Genomic DNA, 21,541 nt, shown 5'->3' on the forward strand with positions numbered 1-21,541 from the left:
ATCATCCTGTTCAATTGGCAGTCACCATGTCAGGGTATGGAAAACCTTTAGAAGCCCTATCTAAGGGCTGCTGGTGATGGGAAAGCCAAGAATCTCTCCTTGGATTGAGTTTTGATAACTGAGAATAATTTCCCTTTAGCTTGAGGATACTTAATGAGTCCCTCACAGTTTGCTTTCGGGATTATGCTTGGTAAACTTTGATTGTTGCTGTGTGCCTTCAAGCCTTTTGGGAGTCACGTCAACCTTATTATATGGTTTTCTGAGGGTGAGAGTGTGTGATTTGCCTAAGGTCACTCAGTGGGTTTCCATGACTGAGTGGGTATTTGATCCCTGGTCTCCAGAGTCACAGTCCAACACTCAAACCACTATGTCATGCTAGACAATTTAAATGGGAATGGATTTGTATAAGAATAATGCTGCACTATACTAAAGCAGGATTTCCCAATGTTAATTTTGCATTATATTGCATGATGTAATTCTAAAGCAGAAATTGTATAAAATAATTGCACTTAGGAAGTGAAAGAGGACAAAGGCGAAATGTACTTCAAAATTAGCCACACAATAAGTGGCTGACAAAGTGGTTGCAATTCTGAAAACTGATGGTTTCTGGGTGGCTTTGCCAGCATTTCAGTTGTGGATGTGAGCTAGAAATCCTGAAAACTGCTCTAGTACAGCATCAGACAACATGAAAATCTGAGAATTCTGGGGATGTTATTCTAATAATGCAGGGAGGAGACTGAAAAGCAAACACTCAGGCTTGGGTTGCAAATCCTTCCTTTTCTCTTATAAGGGAAAGAAAAATAAAATGCCTCAAGGCCTCTCTGACAACAATCTAATATTTTTAGAGCACAACATTTGTCTGTCTAGCTTGGGGCACATATGTGATGCAAACCTCAGAAGCCACATGAGGATAGGGGGAAAAAAACAAGGAAATGTCAAGTAAGATCAAGCCTTCTGATCTCAGGAAACATTTTGATCTCGATCTACAACAGTAGACTGTCAATGACCGCATGCCCCCTTCAGACTAATTAAGTAGCTCTGTTATCAAGAGTCTTTCCAGTTACAATATACTGTAATGATTGGTAAATTCAGCAAAAAGGTGCTAGAGGAAAACAATCCTAATATCAGGGGAAACTGTGGCGGTTGGTAATTCTCATGTCCATGGGTCCCCATTAACGTGCTCCATATTTTAGTCCAAACTATAGAAGCTATCCAAAGTCATGAATCCTATTGAAAAAATAACTTCAGCAACTTGCATAGCTTCTTTAAAATTCAGCCTAAAACTCAGAGCAGATTCACTGCCCCAGTGATATGGAAGCTACAAACTTCCACAAGAGAAAAAAGTGGAAAGGTATGAAAATTACATTTTAAAAAACACAAGTTCCTAAGATATTGTCAATCATAAAATCCAATAAGGAAATTTTTCAATAAGGAACACTGTTCAGGATGAAAATGCACTGCACAGTGTGGAAAATTATTTCATTCAAAGGATCCATTCATTTATTTTCATTAGTCAAGAAAATAAGCAAACTCTATTTGGCTTTAGGATTTCAAATTTTTAACAAACAACTATAGCAGGGTAAAGAGGTGCCAATGGAAATTCCATTAATATTTAGATTTCACTGCCAATTAGCTGTCAATTGCTAAAGATGTTCACTGTTAGAAAATACGTATATTGATATTTTCTTTTTCAGTCATGATAATACACAAACTGCAAGTCCAGATTCTCTCTCACACACATACACACAACGCACAGAACTACAACATCCAAAATCCAAAAGATACCTTTATTTGATCAGGAGATGCAACATTTATCCTACTAGTTTTTGAAGCCTACTCGCTTTTCCAACATGCAAAGACTTTTTTAAAATATATTTTTTGAGTCACAGGTCTGCATTTTCTTTGCTTGTGATGTTACAGTGAGAGAGTCTATGCGGAATAAATGTTCAGGCCCTAGCCCCTGCCATGGCCATGAATTACCAGGAACAAAAGCAGTTAATGAAAGTACGAGTTGAGTCTTCCTTATCTGAAATGTTTGGGACCAGAAGTGCTTGGGATTTTCAATTTATTTCAGACTTTGGGATATTTTCATATATACATAAGATATATTGGAGATAGGAACCAAGTCTAAATATGGAAGTAATTTGTTTCACATATACCTTATACATATAGCCTGAAGTTAATTTAATATATATAATATTTTAAATAATTTTATGCAGGGGAAAAACTGTGTACAGCTGAAACTTCAGAAAGCAAAAGTGTCATTATCGCAAACAAACAGCTTCATTTAGATACCGCTTCATACTGAAGTAGCAGTGTCTAAGCGGTTTACAACTGTAAGCTAATTGCCCCCAACAATCTTAGTACTCATATTAGCCACCTCGGAAGGATGCAAGCCTGAGTCAAGCTTGAGCCCTTTTGCTGGTATTGAACTCACAACCTTATGGTTTTGAGTGAGTGGCTAGAGTACAGGCATTTAACCACTGCGCCACCAGGGCTCTCAGCTACCCATTTGGACAATTTTGAATTTTGGAATTCCAGATAAGAACGACTCAACCTGAATAACATTTCCTTTCTCCATTTGTTGATGCTAAGTGCTTTATTTTAGATCTGTGTTTGTCTGTGTTCTGCGTAAGGCTTCTATGTGAACAGACTTCTTTGATCATGGCCTGAAACGTATGGGCCAAATAAACTGGTTTCCGGGTGCATTTGGGATGTAGTGTTTAGATGATGGATGCCCTGAGCGTAGCCAGAAACCATGGCTTCTTTTACAAAGAACTGGACCAAAAAGCAGTGGACAAAAATGGCCTATTTTGCCAGCCTGGTTCAAAACCATGGTGGTGGCTCAGATCAAGACAACACCAGCGCAGCCCTGCCACCACTTTTTTTTTTTTTTTTTTGCCCACCTGTTTGAGGCCCATTTCAGGAAGCTGTCTTACTGATATGTCTAAAGATAAATTTAGATGTTGTAACAGACAAACCATGTCAATTGGTGCCAAATTAGATTGTTTTACCTTGTGCTGGAAGGAATGAACCCTCAGAAAATCAAGTTCTAGTGAAATATGATATATAGTCCATCCTTTCCAGGTTAAGATTCCCCTGTTCAGCAGCTAGCAGTGTTGGGCATATTGTGGTGATATCTTTATTAGACAAACCAAAAGGCACAAAAGTCATCACATTAGCTGTCAAAGCCCATCAGAGGAGAGAATTTAAAAGAAAACTCTTAAAAGACCAAAGTGAGAATGAACAGGTCATGTGGTCTGGAATCCTATCCTACAGTGCATCTACATTGTAGAAATGATGCAGTTTGACACTACTTTAAGTGTTGTAGTTCCATCCTATGGAATCCTGGGATTTGTGGTTTTGCAAGGTTTTTAGTCTTCCCTGCTGAAGTGTGCTAGTGCAAATCCCAGCATTCTGTAGGATGGAGCCACAGCAGTTAAGTGGTGTCCAACTGCATTATTTGTACAGTGCATACACACTCAAAGAATTCAATGCAAGCACAGCTATCAAGCCAACACAACCCGAGCAGCTTTGAGAGAATGTGAATGTATCCTTCAACTCATTTTCTTTCTTCCTGTGCTGCAATTAACATAGAACTTTATTGGCCAAGGAGAGAGGAACTTTTATTGGTTTGATTTCTGCATATCAGATTGCTGTCCAAGACATAGAACCACGGAGATAGAAAAACCCACAAGGGCCATCCAGTGAAACCCCCTGCCATGCAGCTACAAAACAGCAGCAAAATCAATTAAAAAGAGATGACATCTCTACACTGAATTTGCATCTAGCTTGCACCAGAGACATTCCAGTTAAACATTTTTATCCATTCATTAATGTTTGCCCCACTGATCAAATGTATCAGTCCTTTTTTACAAAGCCCTTGCAGGTAATGCTCTGCTATCTTTAAACACTAAAGCTCTCGCTGATTGTAGAAAGAAAGGGGGAAAACGCTTGGACGTCTGTCCTTTGTAAAACAATACTGCCCTCTGTTGACTATGAACTCAGAAACTGTTTGGATTTAACATATTTTAAATCCTGTATTGGAAAACAAGTAGCATTTGAACTTTTCAAGACAACATTAGTCTCTGAAGGTATTATTCCCCTTATAATAGCCCCTTATAAACAAGCTGTGCAGCAAGAGCAAACACCTGTATACAAGACACACACACACACAGAATATTTAACGTGTTTGTAGTAGCAGATGTTACCTGTTCATAATAGTGAATATTATTTTCTGCTACATTGCTAAATGCCAGCTTCATATCAAGACGCATACTCTGCTTCCATCTATCCCAGTCTGCCTGTAGAGCGTTACTGGCACACTCAACTTTGTCTTCAAGTCTTCCAATCTCTTCAGACAGCTAAGTAAAACAAACAAATATATAACTCGACTATGTTAAGAGATTTATCTTAATAAGTTATCTTAGAGAAACTTACCTTATGGAAAATATGTCCATTATGAACTGAGTATTGTAGTCTTTCCTACCTGGTGCCCTCCAAATATGTAAGCTAAAAGTCCCTTCATGCCCAGATAGCATGTCAATGTTGGGAATTGTAGTTGAAAATTTTAACCTTTCCAAGAGCTCTGGTAATGGGCTACATGTGTATTTGAAGCAGCTGCAGTGAGGTGCTAATTTTGGACTATTTTATGCTTTTAATTCATGATGGGCAACAGGGAGACCACAGATATTTTCTATCCTTCTGACAGGCTTTCTGTGCCTTTAGCTGCTACATGACAGATATAAATTTGTCAAGTGAGCCATTAAAAAACCCCCAACTATGGGGACTTAGAAAATCCAGGTTGACCAATAAATTCTACCAGGTGATCTTTGGCCAGTCATATTCTTCCAACCTAACCTACAGAGAGTTCATGTGAGGATAAAGTAGGTAGAAGAACCATTGTAAGATCACTAAAGGAAAGACATAAAGGTAGCTAACAAACAAATGATGTTAAGAAAACTCAGATTGCCAAAGTTCATTAATCTTCAGCTATATTTTCAGAATTTAAGAGGCTGCAAAAGAAGGGTTAGAGTTAGTGACTTCCTTCTACACTTTCACTTTATTTTCATGAAATGTTGCAGTTTTTCTAGATAAAGAATTGAGATAATCCAACTACACATGTATGTATGGCACACATAGGTTTATGCAGGCTAGGAATACTGCAATCAATTCCATCTTCACTTTGAAATTTGAACTATTATAAGATAGGACTGGGGACAGAATTGAGGGAACTGACTCATCCTAAGGACTATGCAAAAGCAAAGAAGTCATGCTGCATAGAAAACAACAACAATTTACATTGGCGTCAACTTTCCATGACAGATCCTGCAAGCTAATCATTATCCAACTAAAGTCACAGACATCACAGTTTGGCAAGCCTTACTTTATAACAGTTTCCATAGTAACCACCTCTGGGCACTTATTGCAGATAGGCCACAATTACATCCTGGCACATTCTTGTTTACTACAATTTAATTTGAACAGACATATAAAAAAGACAGGGCTGAAATATACTTTTAACTGTTGCTAACTGTCATGAAGTGGATGGCAACCTTTGAATGAGAGACCTCCAAGTCACCCTATCATACTAACAAATAATGTTAGCTCAAGGCTTGCAGGCAACTCAGAGCCCTGGCTTCCTTGACAGAGTTTATCCATCTGGAATGCAGTCTCTCTCTTTTCCTACTGCTTTCTACCTCACCAAGCATTATTGCCTTTTCTAGTGAGTCATGTCTTCTTATGATATGGCCAAAGTATAACAGTCTCATCTTAGTCATCTTGCCTCCTAGAGAGAGTTCAGGATTGATTTGCTCTAGGACACATTTATTGGTCTTCTTAAGGCTCCTCAGTATCCAAAGAATTCTTCTCCAGCACCACACTCCAAATCAGTTGGTTTTCTTCCTATCAGCTTTTTTCTCTGTCCAGCTTTCACAACCATATGTGGAAATGGGAACTACAATGGCATGGACATTTCTAGCTTTAATATTCAATGATATACCTTTACACTTCAGCATCCTGTCTAGTTCCTTCATAGCTGCCTTTCCAAATCCTAGTCTTCTGATTTCTTAATTGGAGTCTCAATTCTGATTAATGACTGAGTCAAGGTATAGAAAAACCTGTGTTATTTCAATGGAGATTATCACACGGAGGAAGCAAGCATCCTCCTCCCATGATTATTCTATTAATACCAAATGATGCCTCCATTTACAGACGGGACTAGAATGGGAGAGGCTTGCAGGAGTGTGATAGTCTTCTCCCTGATGACACTATTAACAGGATTTAATGGTGATTTAATCACGGGAGGAGGGTGCTTGCCTCCTGTGTGATAAAGTCCAATGTCTTCAATGGTCCAAAATACACTGCAGAAATAATCCAATTTGAGACTGCTTTAACTGCCCTGGCTCAGTGCTAGGGAATCCTGGAAATTGTAGTTTATTGTGGCACCAGAGTTCTGACAGAGAAGGCTAAATGTCTCACAAAACTACAGCTCCCAGAATTCCCTACCATTGAGCCAGGGCAGTTAAAGCAGTCCAAACGGGATTATTTCTGCAGCATGTTTTGGACCCTAGTCTACTTTAAAGTTATATAAATAATCTGTGGTTATTTTCTCTTCTTAATTTTCAACTGTAAACCTGCTTTTTCACTTTCCTCCTTGACTTTCTTCAGTAATTGTTCCAAGTCTTTGCTCTTTTCTATTAGTAGTATGGTGTTTTCTGTATTTCTTACATTCTTGATGTTCCTTCTTCCAATTTTTATGCGTCTTTTAGCAAAGTCTAATCTTGATTTACATATGATATGTTCAGCATACAATTTAAATAGATAGGGCGTAGTCTTGCATGACTCCCTTGCCAATTAGAAACTATTCAGTTTCTCTATATTTTTTCCTTACAGTAGCCTCTTGTCCTGAGTACCAGTTACGCATTCAGACAAATAAATGTTGAAATACTCCAATTTATTTAAGAGCAATCCATAGTTTTTCATGATCTACACAATTAAAGGCTTTGCTATAATCTATAAAGCACCGGCTGGTTTTCTTCTGAAATTCCTTGGTGAGTTTCATTATCCAATGTATGTTGCAATATGATCCCTAGTACCTCTTCCTTTCCTGACCCCACCTTGGACATCTGGCATTTCTTGCTCCACATACAGTCATCCCTTCTTATACACGGATTTTTTATACACGGATTCAAGCATACACGGTTTGAAAATGTTCCAAAAAAGTATAAATTTACCTTGATTTTCCATTTTTTCTAAGGGATACCATTTTGCTGTGTCATTATATTTAATGGGACTTGAGCATACACGGATTTTGTTATACACGGGGGATCTTGGAACCAAACACCAGCGTATAACAAGGGTCCACTGTATGTTCAAATTCTTTGTTGCCAAATTTTGAGCACTACTTTGCTTGCATGGGAAATTAATGCAATGTTCTTGTGGTTATTGCAATCCCTGGGGTCCTTCTTGGGAACTGGAATGTTTATTGAGCATTCCCAAACTTGGGCCATTCTTTTGAAGCAGTTCTACTGCTATGCCATCTGTTCCTTTTGATTTATTTCACCCAAGTGCTCCTAGGACAGCTTCCACTTCACTTTTTAAGACTGTATATTCATCTTCAAACAATTCTTCCTGGAATGACCATGTCATCCTTTCATCTCTTTTACAGAGTTCTTCAGTGTATTGTTTCCATTGTCTTTTTATTTCTACTTGGTGTACTTTCAACAGCTATGTAGAAATAGAAAATTTGGCATATGAAATTGATTTTTTCTTGGGATGAGAGATTTCATCAGTTTAGCATCGCAAGTTCTTTCCATCCCAAATTCTTCAAGAAGAAAGTAAAATTCTCCCCCATTTGCACCACCAAATTCAACAGGTACAGCTATCCCCAGCATGGAGGACCATATTGTCTCTGCTTGTCATAAAAGTGATAATGTTCAAGAGCCTCTCAGGAAAAAAAAGATGCAGCAACACAGGGATCTAAATCCAGTTTTTTAAAAAACAAAAAATGCCTTGGGTATGATTGGAATCAGTTTCTTCCACATTCATTAAAAACAAAGTTCTTTCCACATGGCATATGAAACATTTTTTTAAAAAATCATTTTGCAAATAATTATAAAAAGCAATCCCAGTAGGCACAAAAACCAGAATTATTATCCCTGTGGCTGCTCCCAAGCTATGGAGCTGTTTTCGAAGAAAGTATATGCTAGTCTTCTTCTTGTTGTTCTTGAAATGACAGAAAAATACCTTTTCATTCAAAGGAAAGATTTGGCAACAGAATGGCTGATGAAAATTAGGCTTCTAATGGGTGGGCATGACAATGTGTTTTAGAAGCTGTTTTAAATACAATTGTGTATTAATAGTATAATTTATTTAACTGTGTTTTAACATTATAATTTGGTGTGTATTATTACAACTTGCTCCTGCTTTCCTTTTGCCAGTAGGCAAAGAAATTTTTTATTAAAGGAAGCTTTTAATATGGAAACATTGTCAGGGAGGCTTTTATATGGGTGTGTGTGCTTTCTATTTATTTTTTTAAGTTTTGTATTTTTGAAATTAATTATATACTGTTTTAATGAGGTGATTTTAATTGTGAATTTTTATTAAGTTGTTAACAAATTTTATCTGCAAGCAGCATTGGGTCCCATGCCGGGAGAAGGCAGAATATTAAACAAACAAACAAACAAGCATTTATATCTCTTCTTTCACCTTACTGTGAACTGCTTTGCATCTCAGCTTTGGGAAATATGTGGGATATATATTAAATACATACATACATCAAGCCCCTATTAGACTACCATACATTTTGGATGACCACAACTTTTTTCTCTGTATTGCATTTTTAGCTTATCTGTCCTGAAAACTCCAGAACAAGGTTTACACTTGAGTGGGAGAGCATGCACTATGTTATTCCAAAGGACCGAGATTAAACCCAGAGACAATGGTTTGAGCACTGGGTTTGAGCCCTGCTTGGTCACACTCTCTCAGTCTCAGAGGATAGCAATGATAAATCCCCTCTTAATAAACATGCCAAGAAAGCCTCGTGATTTTGATTTGCCTTAGGGTCGCCGTAAGTTGGAAACAACTTGAAGGCACACAACATGCACATACATCTTCACATAACACAGGGAAGGAATTTTTAGTGAAGCCCTGTGTAACTACTGGCACTGTGTAGACTGGGGGTGGGAGCACTGATACTCCAGATAAAGCAACTACTACAATGTCTCACCAATTCCTCTGCTGGCTATGGCTTCTGGGATTTGGCAGTCCAACCACATTTGGAAGGCTGCAGAGCTCCCAGCCATGATGTAACAGAAATTGCTATACAGGCCAATGTTGTGACTTAACATAACACAACTTCCTAGATTCTTACCTGAAAGAACCATTTTTAATGTCATTCTCATTATATCCTTGTGATGTAAGCCAGAATTATCTCTTCACTCCTGTGACCAAAGTAGAATTTGAACTTGGATCTTCTTTATCCAAGCCTGACACCCTACTGCCTGTAGTACGCTGTCAGGCTTCTTAGAAAAAGGATGGTGAACCAGCAAAAGATCCTAAAAGGAAAACTTCATGCCTTGCAATACTTATGAGCTTTAGCTTGAAAGCTATTGAATTTATTCCATGACAACTCTAATCAAATCCATTTTCATTTTTAAAGCAGATATAATGGCCGCAAAAATATTCTCAGCCTCTCTTTATGCCTGTTTCTCAGGTGTCACAGCTGAATTCTCTACAGGGATGAACTGATGTCCCATTTAAAGACCATATACTGTAGCCTCTTCTCAGCACTAATGACATGTTTGTGACTCCATTTCTCTGTCAGAAATCCTCTTCATCTTATATTCATGTTCATGCCACTCAATGTCAACATCATTTTTGGATATCAGTTTTCAAAGAGGAGCTCAAATGGACAATTGTGTGGAGCTCATTAAGACCTATGAAAGGGCTGCCTAAGGGAGGGAAAGGCAATATTGCAAAACAGAGTTAGATTCTATTCTGCATAGCAACAAAATAAGGAATTGCCAGCAGGACTTCGCAGAGAAGGACCTCCTAGTCGTACATGTAGATTTTCTGGATTTCTCTTAGAACCTTTCAAATGCAAAGTATGTTTCAAAGCAGTTCTCAAATATCCCTAAAGAAGTATTTCACTGGTAGACTGAGCTCAGAGCTTAGAAATCTTACTTTTTTGAACTGTGATTTTTCTAGATTACAACTCTGAGAATTTCATGGTCAGCACAGTCGTTGGCCATACATGTTTTTTTTAAAAGGTTTTATTTATTTATAAAATATAAGATTCCAACATTCATCTCACACATAATACAAAAAACAGTACATACAATCTAACTAAACATAAATTCCTAATCTCAACCCTAAAAAAATACATCTTACAAACAAGCACCTTCCTTACTTTCCAAGTTTACTTGATTAATTTTATTTAAACCTTTCTCCCTATAAATTGACGTACTTAGAGTACATTTTTCCATATAATTTAAGTCAAACTTACATAGTAGTATTTTAGTTTTTCCCAAACCTATATCTATCTATATTGTACAATAATCTCTTAGTCCAGACTATTTTTTGTTGGCCATACATGTTGATTATCTCTTATCCAGAATTCCAAAATACTCCAAAATCCAAAATTGTTCATATAAATCACTAGGATAGTGACTCCTTTGTTTTCTGATGGTTCAATGTACACAAACTTTGCTTCATGCACAAAATTATTAAAAATATTGTTTCAAATTATCTTCAGGCTATGTATAGAAACAAAAATGAATTTTGTATTTAGACTTGGGTCCCATCGCCAAGATATCTCATTATGTATATGTAAGTATTTCAAAATCCTTCCTCCTCATCATCCAAAATTGAAATCAATTATGGCCCCAAGTATTTTGGATAAGGGAGATTCAACCTGTACTGACTGGGGAATTCTGGGTGCTATAGTTTGTAAAAAATAACTCTTCTAAGTTCCACTTGACTAGGAAAGAGCACATTTTGAATTCAAGAGTTGAGAAGATCAGGCAGCTGCAAAAAACTACCTCCCCTCACTTCTCAAAAATTATTTATTTATTTATTTATTTATTAAAAGAATCCTCTCTGGCTTTGTTAACCCTGATTTCATTGAGTCTTCCATGGCTGCTACCAGCATAGCTGTGGCCCTGCTGTTACTTAACAGGGATATAAATTATATGTTGCTGTAAGTAATACCCACAAACTTCCCATTCTTGACAAGAAAAGTTGCCCCAACATGCTGGGAAAACCTGTTGAAAACATGGTCACTCATCATGAAACATTTTGCATTAAAGGACTTTTTATGAAGAAAAAAAAGTGTGGTGCATTACTTTTGTGCATTAATGCTTTTGCACAAACTAATTGAAAAATAAAAATCCCAAAATGTAAACTATTATGGAAAAATGTGGTCTTGCTCTGTGGGGAGAAAATATTTGAAGTTCTTTCTCCTTCCATACAGAAAGAAACATGTGCATCCCTACTGCTTGCTGAACCAGCTACAGTCAGCTTACCCCAACCCACATCTTGACCCATTAGGTGGCAGCATTGGGTTAGCTCCATGCTATGTCCTGTGTTGGATGGCCCCAAATTGCAATGTGCTAAGGCGATGAGTAGCACACAGTAGCACACAGTAGCACACAATTTCACTGCCAGAAGTATTGGGGCATCATCAAAACTTAGCTGGCAGCCCAGAAGTCCATTAACATGCTGATGGCCCACTGAAACCTGACTCTGACCCTGTATGTATTTTGTGGCCTCAAGAAAGTTACTCTCAGCAATAGAATCCAACTTACAATATGGTGATAAAGAGAAAGCTTGGATTTTCTGAGCAGTTACAGTGGCTGTGCTAGCTTGGAGTTGTAGTCCAAAATAGTAACTTTTCCCAGCTCTGGATAAAGAATGGCCACCAATTTTGGTGGGAGGATGACTAAACATTTTGGGCACCTCAACACACCATAAAACATTAAATCAACGTTAAACATCCATGTAATTATTATACACCTCATATTTAGAGTTGCAGAGATTTAGTTTATTTTTCATAGGTCTCTGTTGCCTATTAAATTAGTAACAACTCAGTGATGGGAGGAGGGCCCACCTGCCAGCAACACAAAACTTCTTCACTTGGCATGGCAGTGTGGCTTTTACAATGGGGTTTAGGGGGCTGGATCATCATAGTTATGTGTCCCATGCAGGCTCTCCATGGGTTTTGCACCAAAAAACATGGGTTTCTGGAAATACTCTGTGTGAGTATATAAGTCTCACTGCAAAGTATTTGTCTGCTTCATACTGCTCCAGCACTCTATTCATACGTGTGTCCTGCCAATATGATTAAAACTCTTCTTTTCCCCTCCCAATTATTTGGGCATTTAGCACCATCAATAATCTTCCTACTTGAGACAAAATTCACAAGGTTTAGAGGTATGGGGAACATCCATGGACAAATGATTGTTTTAGTTAAACTATTTTGCTTTCCCAAATTTTTTTTAGATGTTTTATCCCAGCAGAAACCTCTAAAATTTACCAATGGCAACTCAGTTAGAAAGCTGTTTGATTTTTTTGTACATTTGAAATAGAAGCCCATCACTTTTTGAAATGAACTGGTGTACTGCACCAGTCAAATCATTTCCCCACATGATAGCAGCACAGTTTAGTAAACAGAGTGTTGAGTCTGACTGGGAAGACTCGGGTTCAAATGTCTATCAAGCTATCAAGCTCACTTTGTATCCTTGTCAATAGCCAGTCAACAGTTGCAGAATCTTGTAGCAGGGTTGTTAACTAACTCAGTTTTGTAGGTCTAGATTTCAGTTGTACCATAAGAGCAAAGCCCCTTTTTAGTCAAGGAAGCCCAATGTTGGCACATATATTTGAGCCCCATGCTTTAGTTCTATTTAACAAAGCTTTTGCTGCTTTGTAGGTTCTTCTGAGCACACACTAGGCTTCGTTCCTCCTTCATCTTCAAGGCAAGGATATGGTGAGGGAGGAGGAAAGTGGCTCAGCCCTTGAAACTGTAGTGTTGTTCTCCATTCTGGATGGGCCTTAGGCCGAGGAGTTGGGTCATCCTGGGGGGCTCTTTGGGACTGGGTTGAGAAACTTTTAAACTGGTATGGTTGTAACTGGAGGGAATATTTTATTGTTTTAAAATGACAAAATTGTTCTTTCATGTAAAAATGAGTGATGTTTTATTAAATGGTAAGTCTTCACACTTCCTTCAAAAACCTGTAAGAAACCTGTACAGTGGACCCTTGTTATACGCTGGGGTTTGGTTCCAAGATCCCCCGTGTATAACAAAATCCGTGTATGCTCAAGTCCCATTAAATATAATGACATAGCAAAATGGTGCCCCTTATAAGAAATGGAAAATCAAGGTAAATTTATACTTTTTTGGGACATTTTCAAACCGTGTATGCTAGAATCCGTGTATAAAAATCCGTGTATAAGAAGGGCCGACTGTATTTATGTTTTGATAATATTTAAGTATAATACTGAAATGTAATTAATTGATGAAGAATCTAGCTAGTATTTGTTTGCATCTAAAATCCAAGAAGCTATGGAAGACTTGTGAAAGAAGTTGAATGAATATGAAGTTATAAATGAATATTGTCTGTAACCTTTAACATAATGACTTTTCTTCATAATGACTTGGCTTTTTCTCTCTCTCTGCAATCTGATAATTTCTCTTTAAGATAACGTTAAGGGGCCACTAAAAGAGTAAAGGTGTATCCAAACTGCAGTAGTTTGACACCACTTTAACTGCTGTGACTCTAACTTACAGAATAATAATAATAATAATAATAATAATAAATTTTATTTATGTTTCCCCGCCTCTCCCAGTGGATTGAAGCGGGGTTACAGACTAAATAAAAGCACAAAATGTTTCCATAAAAATTCAATTACAAACAGCTAAAAACAATAAAATATCCAACATCACACAATAACAATAGCATCAACAAGCAAGGCAGGGATAATACACAAACAGGGGCATGTCATTCATATCAGGGGGGTATTCATATCAGGTGGGGTATGCTTGGCTAAAGAGCTCGGTTTTAACCGCTTTTCTAATCCTGGGATTTGTAGTTTGGTGAGGCACCAGAGCTCTCTGACATGCCAGGCTGAACACCTCACCAAACTGCATATCCCAGAATTCCACAGGATGAGGTCATGACAGTTAAAGTGGTGTCAAACTGCCTTATTTCTGCAGTGTAGAAGAGCTGTCAAACACAAAGAAAAAATATGACTGCAATTTTATATCTATTTAATGAGAAGTGAACTCCATTAAGTGCAATAGGCCTAACCCTAACCCTAATTCCAGGTAAGTAACACAAGGCTGCAGCTTATTTCAGTTTTGCAGAGGACTCTCTTAATTTTACATCAGCAGTTCCTAACTTTGGAGTCAGTGGAGCACATCAATGTAAAAACTTCAAAACTAAAATTAAGCAGATTACAATTTTTAGATCAGGAGTGGAACAGCTGCACTCACATTTCAGACAAATTACATACCCAGGCCCAAGGAAACAGCAGTGCTGCAGTTTGCATAATGGTTTGAAGCTGTACTACTAATTTGCATTCAACTGTAGTTCTTAAAAATATAACTGACACAGAAATGTTATCATTTCCCCCCCCTTATTTTTCTATTATGTGGGAATGAAGTAGACACTAGTGTACTAAATACCAGTTGGTAAGGTTTGGCTCCTTTACTGGTGTCAGAATTCAAACCCAAAGCAGAGCCTTTACTTGCAACTTGACAGATATATGGTGAGAACTCAGACGGATCACTGACCCTCAAGATCTTGTCAAAGAAGAAACCTAGAAACAAAGTTCTTGAATAGAAATAGGCCAGGACAGGTCATGCAATAATGCCTGACCTCTATAAAGGCATCCATGCCAGAAACATGGGAACTATATTTGCTTCATTTCCTATCCCTGATTCAGCCTAGTGCTGATCCCATAACTTTACCTCCTTAATTTATAACCCATTTGGACCCCTTCTTATAATCATACACAAGTGTGCCTTTGACATGCAATGGTTACAATAATATGTGTGTATGAACAAAGATGAAGTCTGATGGAGAGGCTAAGTGTTCATTTCCTGAACAATATGATGGTGACAAATAGCTCCAATACAGTTGGCCTTCTATATCCAAGGATTCTGTATCCATGGATTCAACCATCCACAGCTTGAAAATACTCCCCCCAACAAAACAAAACAAGACAAAATCAAAAAAGCAAGCCTTGATTTTATACAAGGGGCACCATTTTATATAATTATATGTCATTGTATATAATGGGACTTGAGTAAAAAAAATACTTGGACAGATGGACAAATACCCTGAGCTAGTATATGACAGTCTCTTGTGTTATAGGAAGTCAAAGCAGATACTGAAGTCCTGGCCTATATATTCTGTCATCTATCTTCATGAGCCACCTTATGTAACAATAAGTTTTGTGATGTGGTGGAATCTACTGTTCAATTACAGCAACAAATTCCCCATTACATTTTGCAATCATGTCTGCTTACCAGATCATTTTCTCTCTTTTTATTATATAAGGCATCAATTTTGGCATCCAGGTCAGCTTGGATTTGGTCTCTTCTTTTTAAGACTCCCTGAAATGTAAAACAGTACAGATAAAAGTATCTATTACATGTCAAAAATAGTCTGCAGATAAGTAATTCTGAGTAAGCAAGCTCCCTTTGAGGGAAAGTGAACAGACATAACCTCTCCCCCACAACTTCTCATATAACACTAAAAATTGATGCATGTAGGGGCTAGTTCTATCTGTCATTCTATATGTCATTTTCCTCTTCCTTGACAGGAAGAGCTAAAACTCTATCATGCTATACTGGCAAAAGTATGTTTGAGTGAGAAAAACACACACCCTAAACTGTTATGCTATTTTCAGTCCTTTGAAAAAGAGGATTTATTAAATAAGTGTTACTTCCCATGCCCCATTATGAGAGCAAACAGCCAGGTGAAGTATTGGTAGCTATCAAAGGAACAGAATGGGAAAAAACATGGCATCTGAGACTGTCACATAATGAAAGGATGAATGTAGGGGTGCATGTAAAGATTAATTAAACGTAGCCTAATTGTATGACTGACGAGGAATTTAGAGATCTAATCAATGCAATAACATTTTTAAGTCAAGAGACAGGAAACCTGTGTGGCCTTCCTGAAGTTGCTAGATTAAAACCCTCATTAAGCCCAGCTCAATGATATTTTGAGCCCAACATCTAGGTGAGACTGAGGTTTTCCACACTTAATGTAGTCTCTCAGGACACGGAAAAATGGATGCAAGATACAGGAAAAGAGATTCTACCTAAACATTAGGAGGAACTTCCTGACAGTAAGGGCTGTTCGACAGTGGAACACACTCCCTTGGAGTGTAGTGGAGTTTCCCTCCTTGGAGGTCTTTAAACAGAGGCTGGATGGCCATTTGTCGGGGATGCTTTGATTGAGAGTACCTGCATGGCAGGGGATTGGACTGGACTAATTTTCTGATTGCATCCTATATTGGTGTAGTCCTACATATTAATGCAAAAAAGCAAAACAAAAAACAAAAGAAATGTTCTGGGTTTGTTTGTTTTTAAACTGTTTTCTCCCAATCCTGTCTTGAGCTAATTTTTACCTTGTCCACTTCCCAAAGTGAATATTCTTGTAATTTCTCCTGCAAAACTGCTTATATTTATCAATGCAGGCTTAGAAAATGAAGTTCAGTATGTTCATCATGGTCACAATGCTGTTTCTGTTCTCCAATAATTTTGTCCCATGTTAGTCCAATCAAGTAGAAGGAAGAGAGACCCAGCCTAACTTCTGATGCTTACATGGCTCTTTCTACATGAATTAGTTTCTTCCCACTCTGCTTCTTATGTTCGTACATTATGACATTAGTGTGGGATAGAGTAATGAAGGAGTGGTACCCTCATAATTTCAGCAACATAAATACCAGATTCAAATTACTTCCAAGCACAGTAAATACCAACATTCATCACTAGAGGGAGGCTTTGCAAGCATTCTGAAATAGTGCTGAGGTAACATTTCAAAGGAAACATATTCAGGGGTAGCCATGTTGATCATATAGCAAAGTTCCATAACATCCAAAATCCAGAAAAATGTGATAATTTTAATTGGCCAGCCAAAATGAACAAAATGCACATGGTAAGCTTTCGATGCTCCACTGTCTTCTTCATCAGGCAAAGGAATTAATAATCATACAGCAGGAAGGAACTGGAAAAACAATCTCTGAGTATTTATTGCCTAAGAAAACCTTATGAAATTCATGGGGTTGCCGTAAGTCGACAGGCGACTTGAAGGCATGTAGACATGTACACAATCATTTGGGTGGCAAGTTTATTATAGCAAATGAAGGCCTATCACAAACAACACTTTTTCTTTTTCCTGTATGATTTTAATACCTTTTTCTGATAAAGATGCCAGCAGAGCTTCAAAAGTTTGCAACATGTATAATGTGCATTTTGGTTGGCCCTATAAAGGTACCACTGTTTTGTAGATTTTGGATGTTATTGTACTTTGCTACGTGGCCAACACAGCTACCCCTGGATATATTGCTGGTAAAAGTAGTAGTTTCCCCTCCCACACATTTAAAGATTTAAAATGAAATCTAAGGCCAAAGATCAGAAGTGCAAATCTTTTGGATGTGCATTGGGGTGGACAACTTCAGGAACCAATTTTGTCCCAATGGGATCCTCTCCAAATCATAGGCCTGCTGAAAATGTGTGTGTGGGAGGGGAGGTGAAAACACGTATATCTATATTTTTAAAATGTGAAACCCTATGCTTTGCCTTAAAAGAGGGAATACATCCAGGAGTTGTGATTGTATCTATTTTAAATATTCTTCTTCCTGGCAGTAGCAGTGGGAAGTTGGAGACTCTAAAAAAACTGATGGTGATGGTGGGAATGCAGCTTGCACACTGATCACCCCAATGTAGATGCATTTCCCTTTTACATGTATAGTGCTATGATTCCTCTTCCACTGTCATGGCAATATCCTATCAAAATGCTAGGATTTACAGCTCAGGGAGGAGTATTTAGAAATCTCAGCCAGAGCATTTTAGTGCCTCACTAAACTACAATCCCCAGGATTCCACAGACTGAAGCCATGACAGTTAAGGTGGAATCATATTCTATAACTCACACTACACAGTTAGCGTGTAATGTGAAAGGGCCTTCAATGTACAGATATCATACCATATATCAGAGTAGGTTAATTGGTCACATGCTAGCCATGTTTTATGTTATGGTGTTTTTAATTTAATTTTTTAATTTTATATTGTTAACCAAGATTTTATTTTTTATTTTCAATTAATATTAGCTACTCTGATTGCCCTTCTAGCATAAATATGCAATGTATGTTTGAAATTCCCCTGTTACAACTGTTTTAAAATTGTATTTCAGGATTGCTTTAAGACTGTTTTAAAAGTGTGTAAAGAGTTTCTTAACTTGTTTTAATATGCATTGTTTTAATTGCTTGCCTTTGTCCATCACTTTTGGTGCCTTTGTGGGCTGGGAGGCCACAAAAATACTGTAAATAAACAAATACCACATGTAGACAGACAAACTAACAAATAATTAAATCTCTCTGGAGCAATTTCCTGAAATGGCACCTATTGTACTCACATTTTGGTCTTGACAGCTGCAAAACCAGTTTGGTCACATGCATTATCACAGGGAGCAGTGGTACTATCAAATTCTCCCCTCCAATCTAAAAATACTTTCTCATTTTAATTCTGCTCATTCAAAGAAGAAGTTAGTTTGAAACACAAAAGCATGCTGGGTGAGATTCAGAATAAACTGGCACATCAGAGCTCTCTTCTTGCCGATGGTATTTAGGTGTGTCATGTTTATTTTGAGTTACACCTACTATGTGGGTGTTAAAATTCATAATATGAGGTAATAGGGGAGTTTTCCTTCCAGGGTGTCAACCACGACAACAGAAAACAGGTTCAAAATGCAGTGCAGAAATAATCCAGTTTGGGACCGCTTTAACTGCCCTAGCTCAGTGTTAGGGGATTCTGGGAACTACAGTTTTGTGAGACACTTAGCCTTCTCTATCAGAGAGCTCTGGTGCCACAATAAACTACAATTCCCAGAATTCCTTAGCACTGAGCCAGGGTAGTTAAAGCAGTGTCAAACTGGATTATTTCTGCATTGTGTTTTGGACCATAGTATCCTTCCAGTAAAAGGCAAGACTTTGTTCACAGGAAACTTTGTGATAGTGAAAACATGAAGTTGGGTATATTTATAGGATCATAAAGTTGGAAGAAATCTCATGTTCAATCCCCTGCCATGCAGGAATACTGATTATTGGTTACTCATGCAGTCTGCATGAGTAACTTTATAAGCTCAGTACCATTCAGTAGTAATCTACTGATTTTGAAGCTTCATATGCTGGTTTATCCTGGCAGGAAAACCCGACACGTTATGGATTTGAACTTAAATCCTAGATACACTATCACATTTGAAACAATCACATGCATGCTGCTTTAGGCTGCCTGTACAAAATGTTGGGGGGGGTATGAACAAATGCACCCTATGTACACAAAGACAATCAACTTGCTAGTTGACTTTGGGTGAGTCACTCTCAGCCTGGCCTCCCTCACAAGACTGTTGTGAGGATAAAGCACAGAGGAGTTGAGCCATATACCCCATCTTTAACTCAATGGAGTCAGAATATTCATGAAATTAATAAATATATCCAATGTATCAATAAAGTCCCACAGAGCTTTAATGCCAGAAAAACTATAACTAACATGTAATTCTCAAACTAAGTAACTCCCTACCCATGATTCTTTGTGCCATTTTGCAATTCCCTCATCTGCTCTTGAGATAGCAGTCATTAAAGCAGGTACATTATTAGTCCTACTGTGGATGAGAGAAGGCAGAAGTACTCTCGGCTGCAAACAATTAGTACACTGGACTTCCACTGACAAACATATCACACAGAAAAGAAAACTCCACAGTATTCTTACACTGGAGTAAATTTTCCCTCTCTTTAAGTACTGCATTAGACCAACTAAGAAAATGCACTGGTTACATATTATGCAATGAACATTTGCAGCAATGTATCAGATTGTGTTTTTGAGCACTCTACTTTATAGTCTAAGTTATGCAATACCTGTTCCAGCTTACCATTAATATTTCACTGTAAAGCAAATATTCTTGTAGAGCAGGAAAAAGGATTTCACAAAGTGCAGCCATCCGTTTCTCTGTAGCCTTGCAACACTGGTCAATGCAGCCAGTCAACCCTTTCAGTGTGTCTACCAGGTCTTCTTCAGAGGCTGACCAAAGCGTGTGTATTGGGCCATATTCTTTCATTTCATACAAATAGTCTTGAAATGTTGGAAACAAAACAAAATATATTAAGGATTTACATTCACGTCAATTTCCAAAACAATCAATACTAAATCCAAATGCATTTCCAACTACAGTAAGTTTGGATCAATTGAAAATACACAAGTGGTGTCTTATCAAATTCCCATTGATTCAGTGCATTTACTCTGGGACTAGCAATTGGATTTAGGCCTAACATGTACAGTTCAAGGAATCAAAACTGGCCAAGACAGGAAGGGATTCTGGCTCCCCTTCTTTTTCCTCCATAGTATCATTATTATTGTTGCTGTTGTTGTTGTAAAAATTCTAAGCACTTACAGTAAGAAATTATGCTTCAAACAGTGGCAGGCTGTTAATGAAAGCACATTGCATAAAAATAAAGAAAAGGATTGCATCAATTAGAAATATAATTGCATACAACCTATATATAATTAAGTATAACCCATAATATGGTAGTCAAGCCTGCCTCTTCTGTTGCACCAACCTTTTTCTTCTTTGTAAACTCGGTGGGAGATTTTGTCCAAGAGACTGATCTTCTGACTAAAAACGTCCACGTATTCAATCATTTCCGTAAATACCTCTGGACGGTTTTTCACAGCTCCTCCCCTCATGGAGGAGGCCACTGCTTTGACAGTTTGCCCCATTCTGCTGAACAAGCCAGGGCCCTGCTTCTTGTGAGATGAAAGTTCCTGAAAATTTAAGGGAGGAATTCTTAACACTGACATGGGAATGCACATCAATTAATTCCTAAATGGATTTCATGAAGGTAGAAATAAGGCAGAAATATTTTGCTTATGAAATGAACAGGATTTGTCTATTCAAGCGGGGGCTAATACTGCATTTAGCCAAGAATCTCTGTAAGTAAACACACATTCTTTCGGGTTCAAAGACATTTCTACAACAGAAGTAGATATAGGACTTTTAGGTGTGTCAGTCATGTCATGCCCCAGTTAGGCTTTATGGAAACTGAAATTACTTTATTGGCAATCTCTAGGATTCTGTATCTATTGTCTGAAGGGCCCTTAAAAACAAAAAGGAAGATGTAGCTTTGCTAAAATACCAGCTTGGTTTGAATGCAATACTAAATCATGGCTTGGATGATGATGCTGAGCCACACTGAGCTTTGAACTCACACAATCCCTACTTGATCCTCTTTTGCTGGCACTGTAAAGAGACTGGAA

The 21,541-nt window shown here is 37.8% G+C and overlaps 1 protein-coding gene across 4 annotated transcripts in view; it reads right to left on the minus strand.

Annotated features, from left to right (window-relative positions):
• The window catches only part of LOC149316490 (sorting nexin-7-like), a 65,659-nt gene that overhangs the window by 17,013 nt on the left and 27,105 nt on the right, over positions 1-21,541 (minus strand). For 3 of the 4 annotated variants that reach the window (XM_089515654.1, XM_089515657.1, XM_089515656.1), the window contains exons 5-8: positions 20,845-21,049; positions 20,160-20,359; positions 15,530-15,616; positions 4,212-4,364 (exon numbers count right to left, since the gene is read on the minus strand). In XM_089515654.1, the coding sequence (XP_089371780.1) occupies positions 4,212-4,364; positions 15,530-15,616; positions 20,160-20,359; positions 20,845-21,049 (645 nt within the window). The remainder of the gene's footprint in view (positions 1-4,211; positions 4,365-15,529; positions 15,617-20,159; positions 20,360-20,844; positions 21,050-21,541) is intronic. The other variant, XM_089515655.1, reaches the window with a different exon arrangement.

Source organism: Sceloporus occidentalis, unplaced genomic scaffold (assembly GCF_023333645.1).
Source record: "Sceloporus occidentalis isolate IW3139 unplaced genomic scaffold, rSceOcc1.0.p SCAF_3, whole genome shotgun sequence".
Lineage (NCBI taxonomy): Eukaryota > Metazoa > Chordata > Lepidosauria > Squamata > Phrynosomatidae > Sceloporus > Sceloporus occidentalis.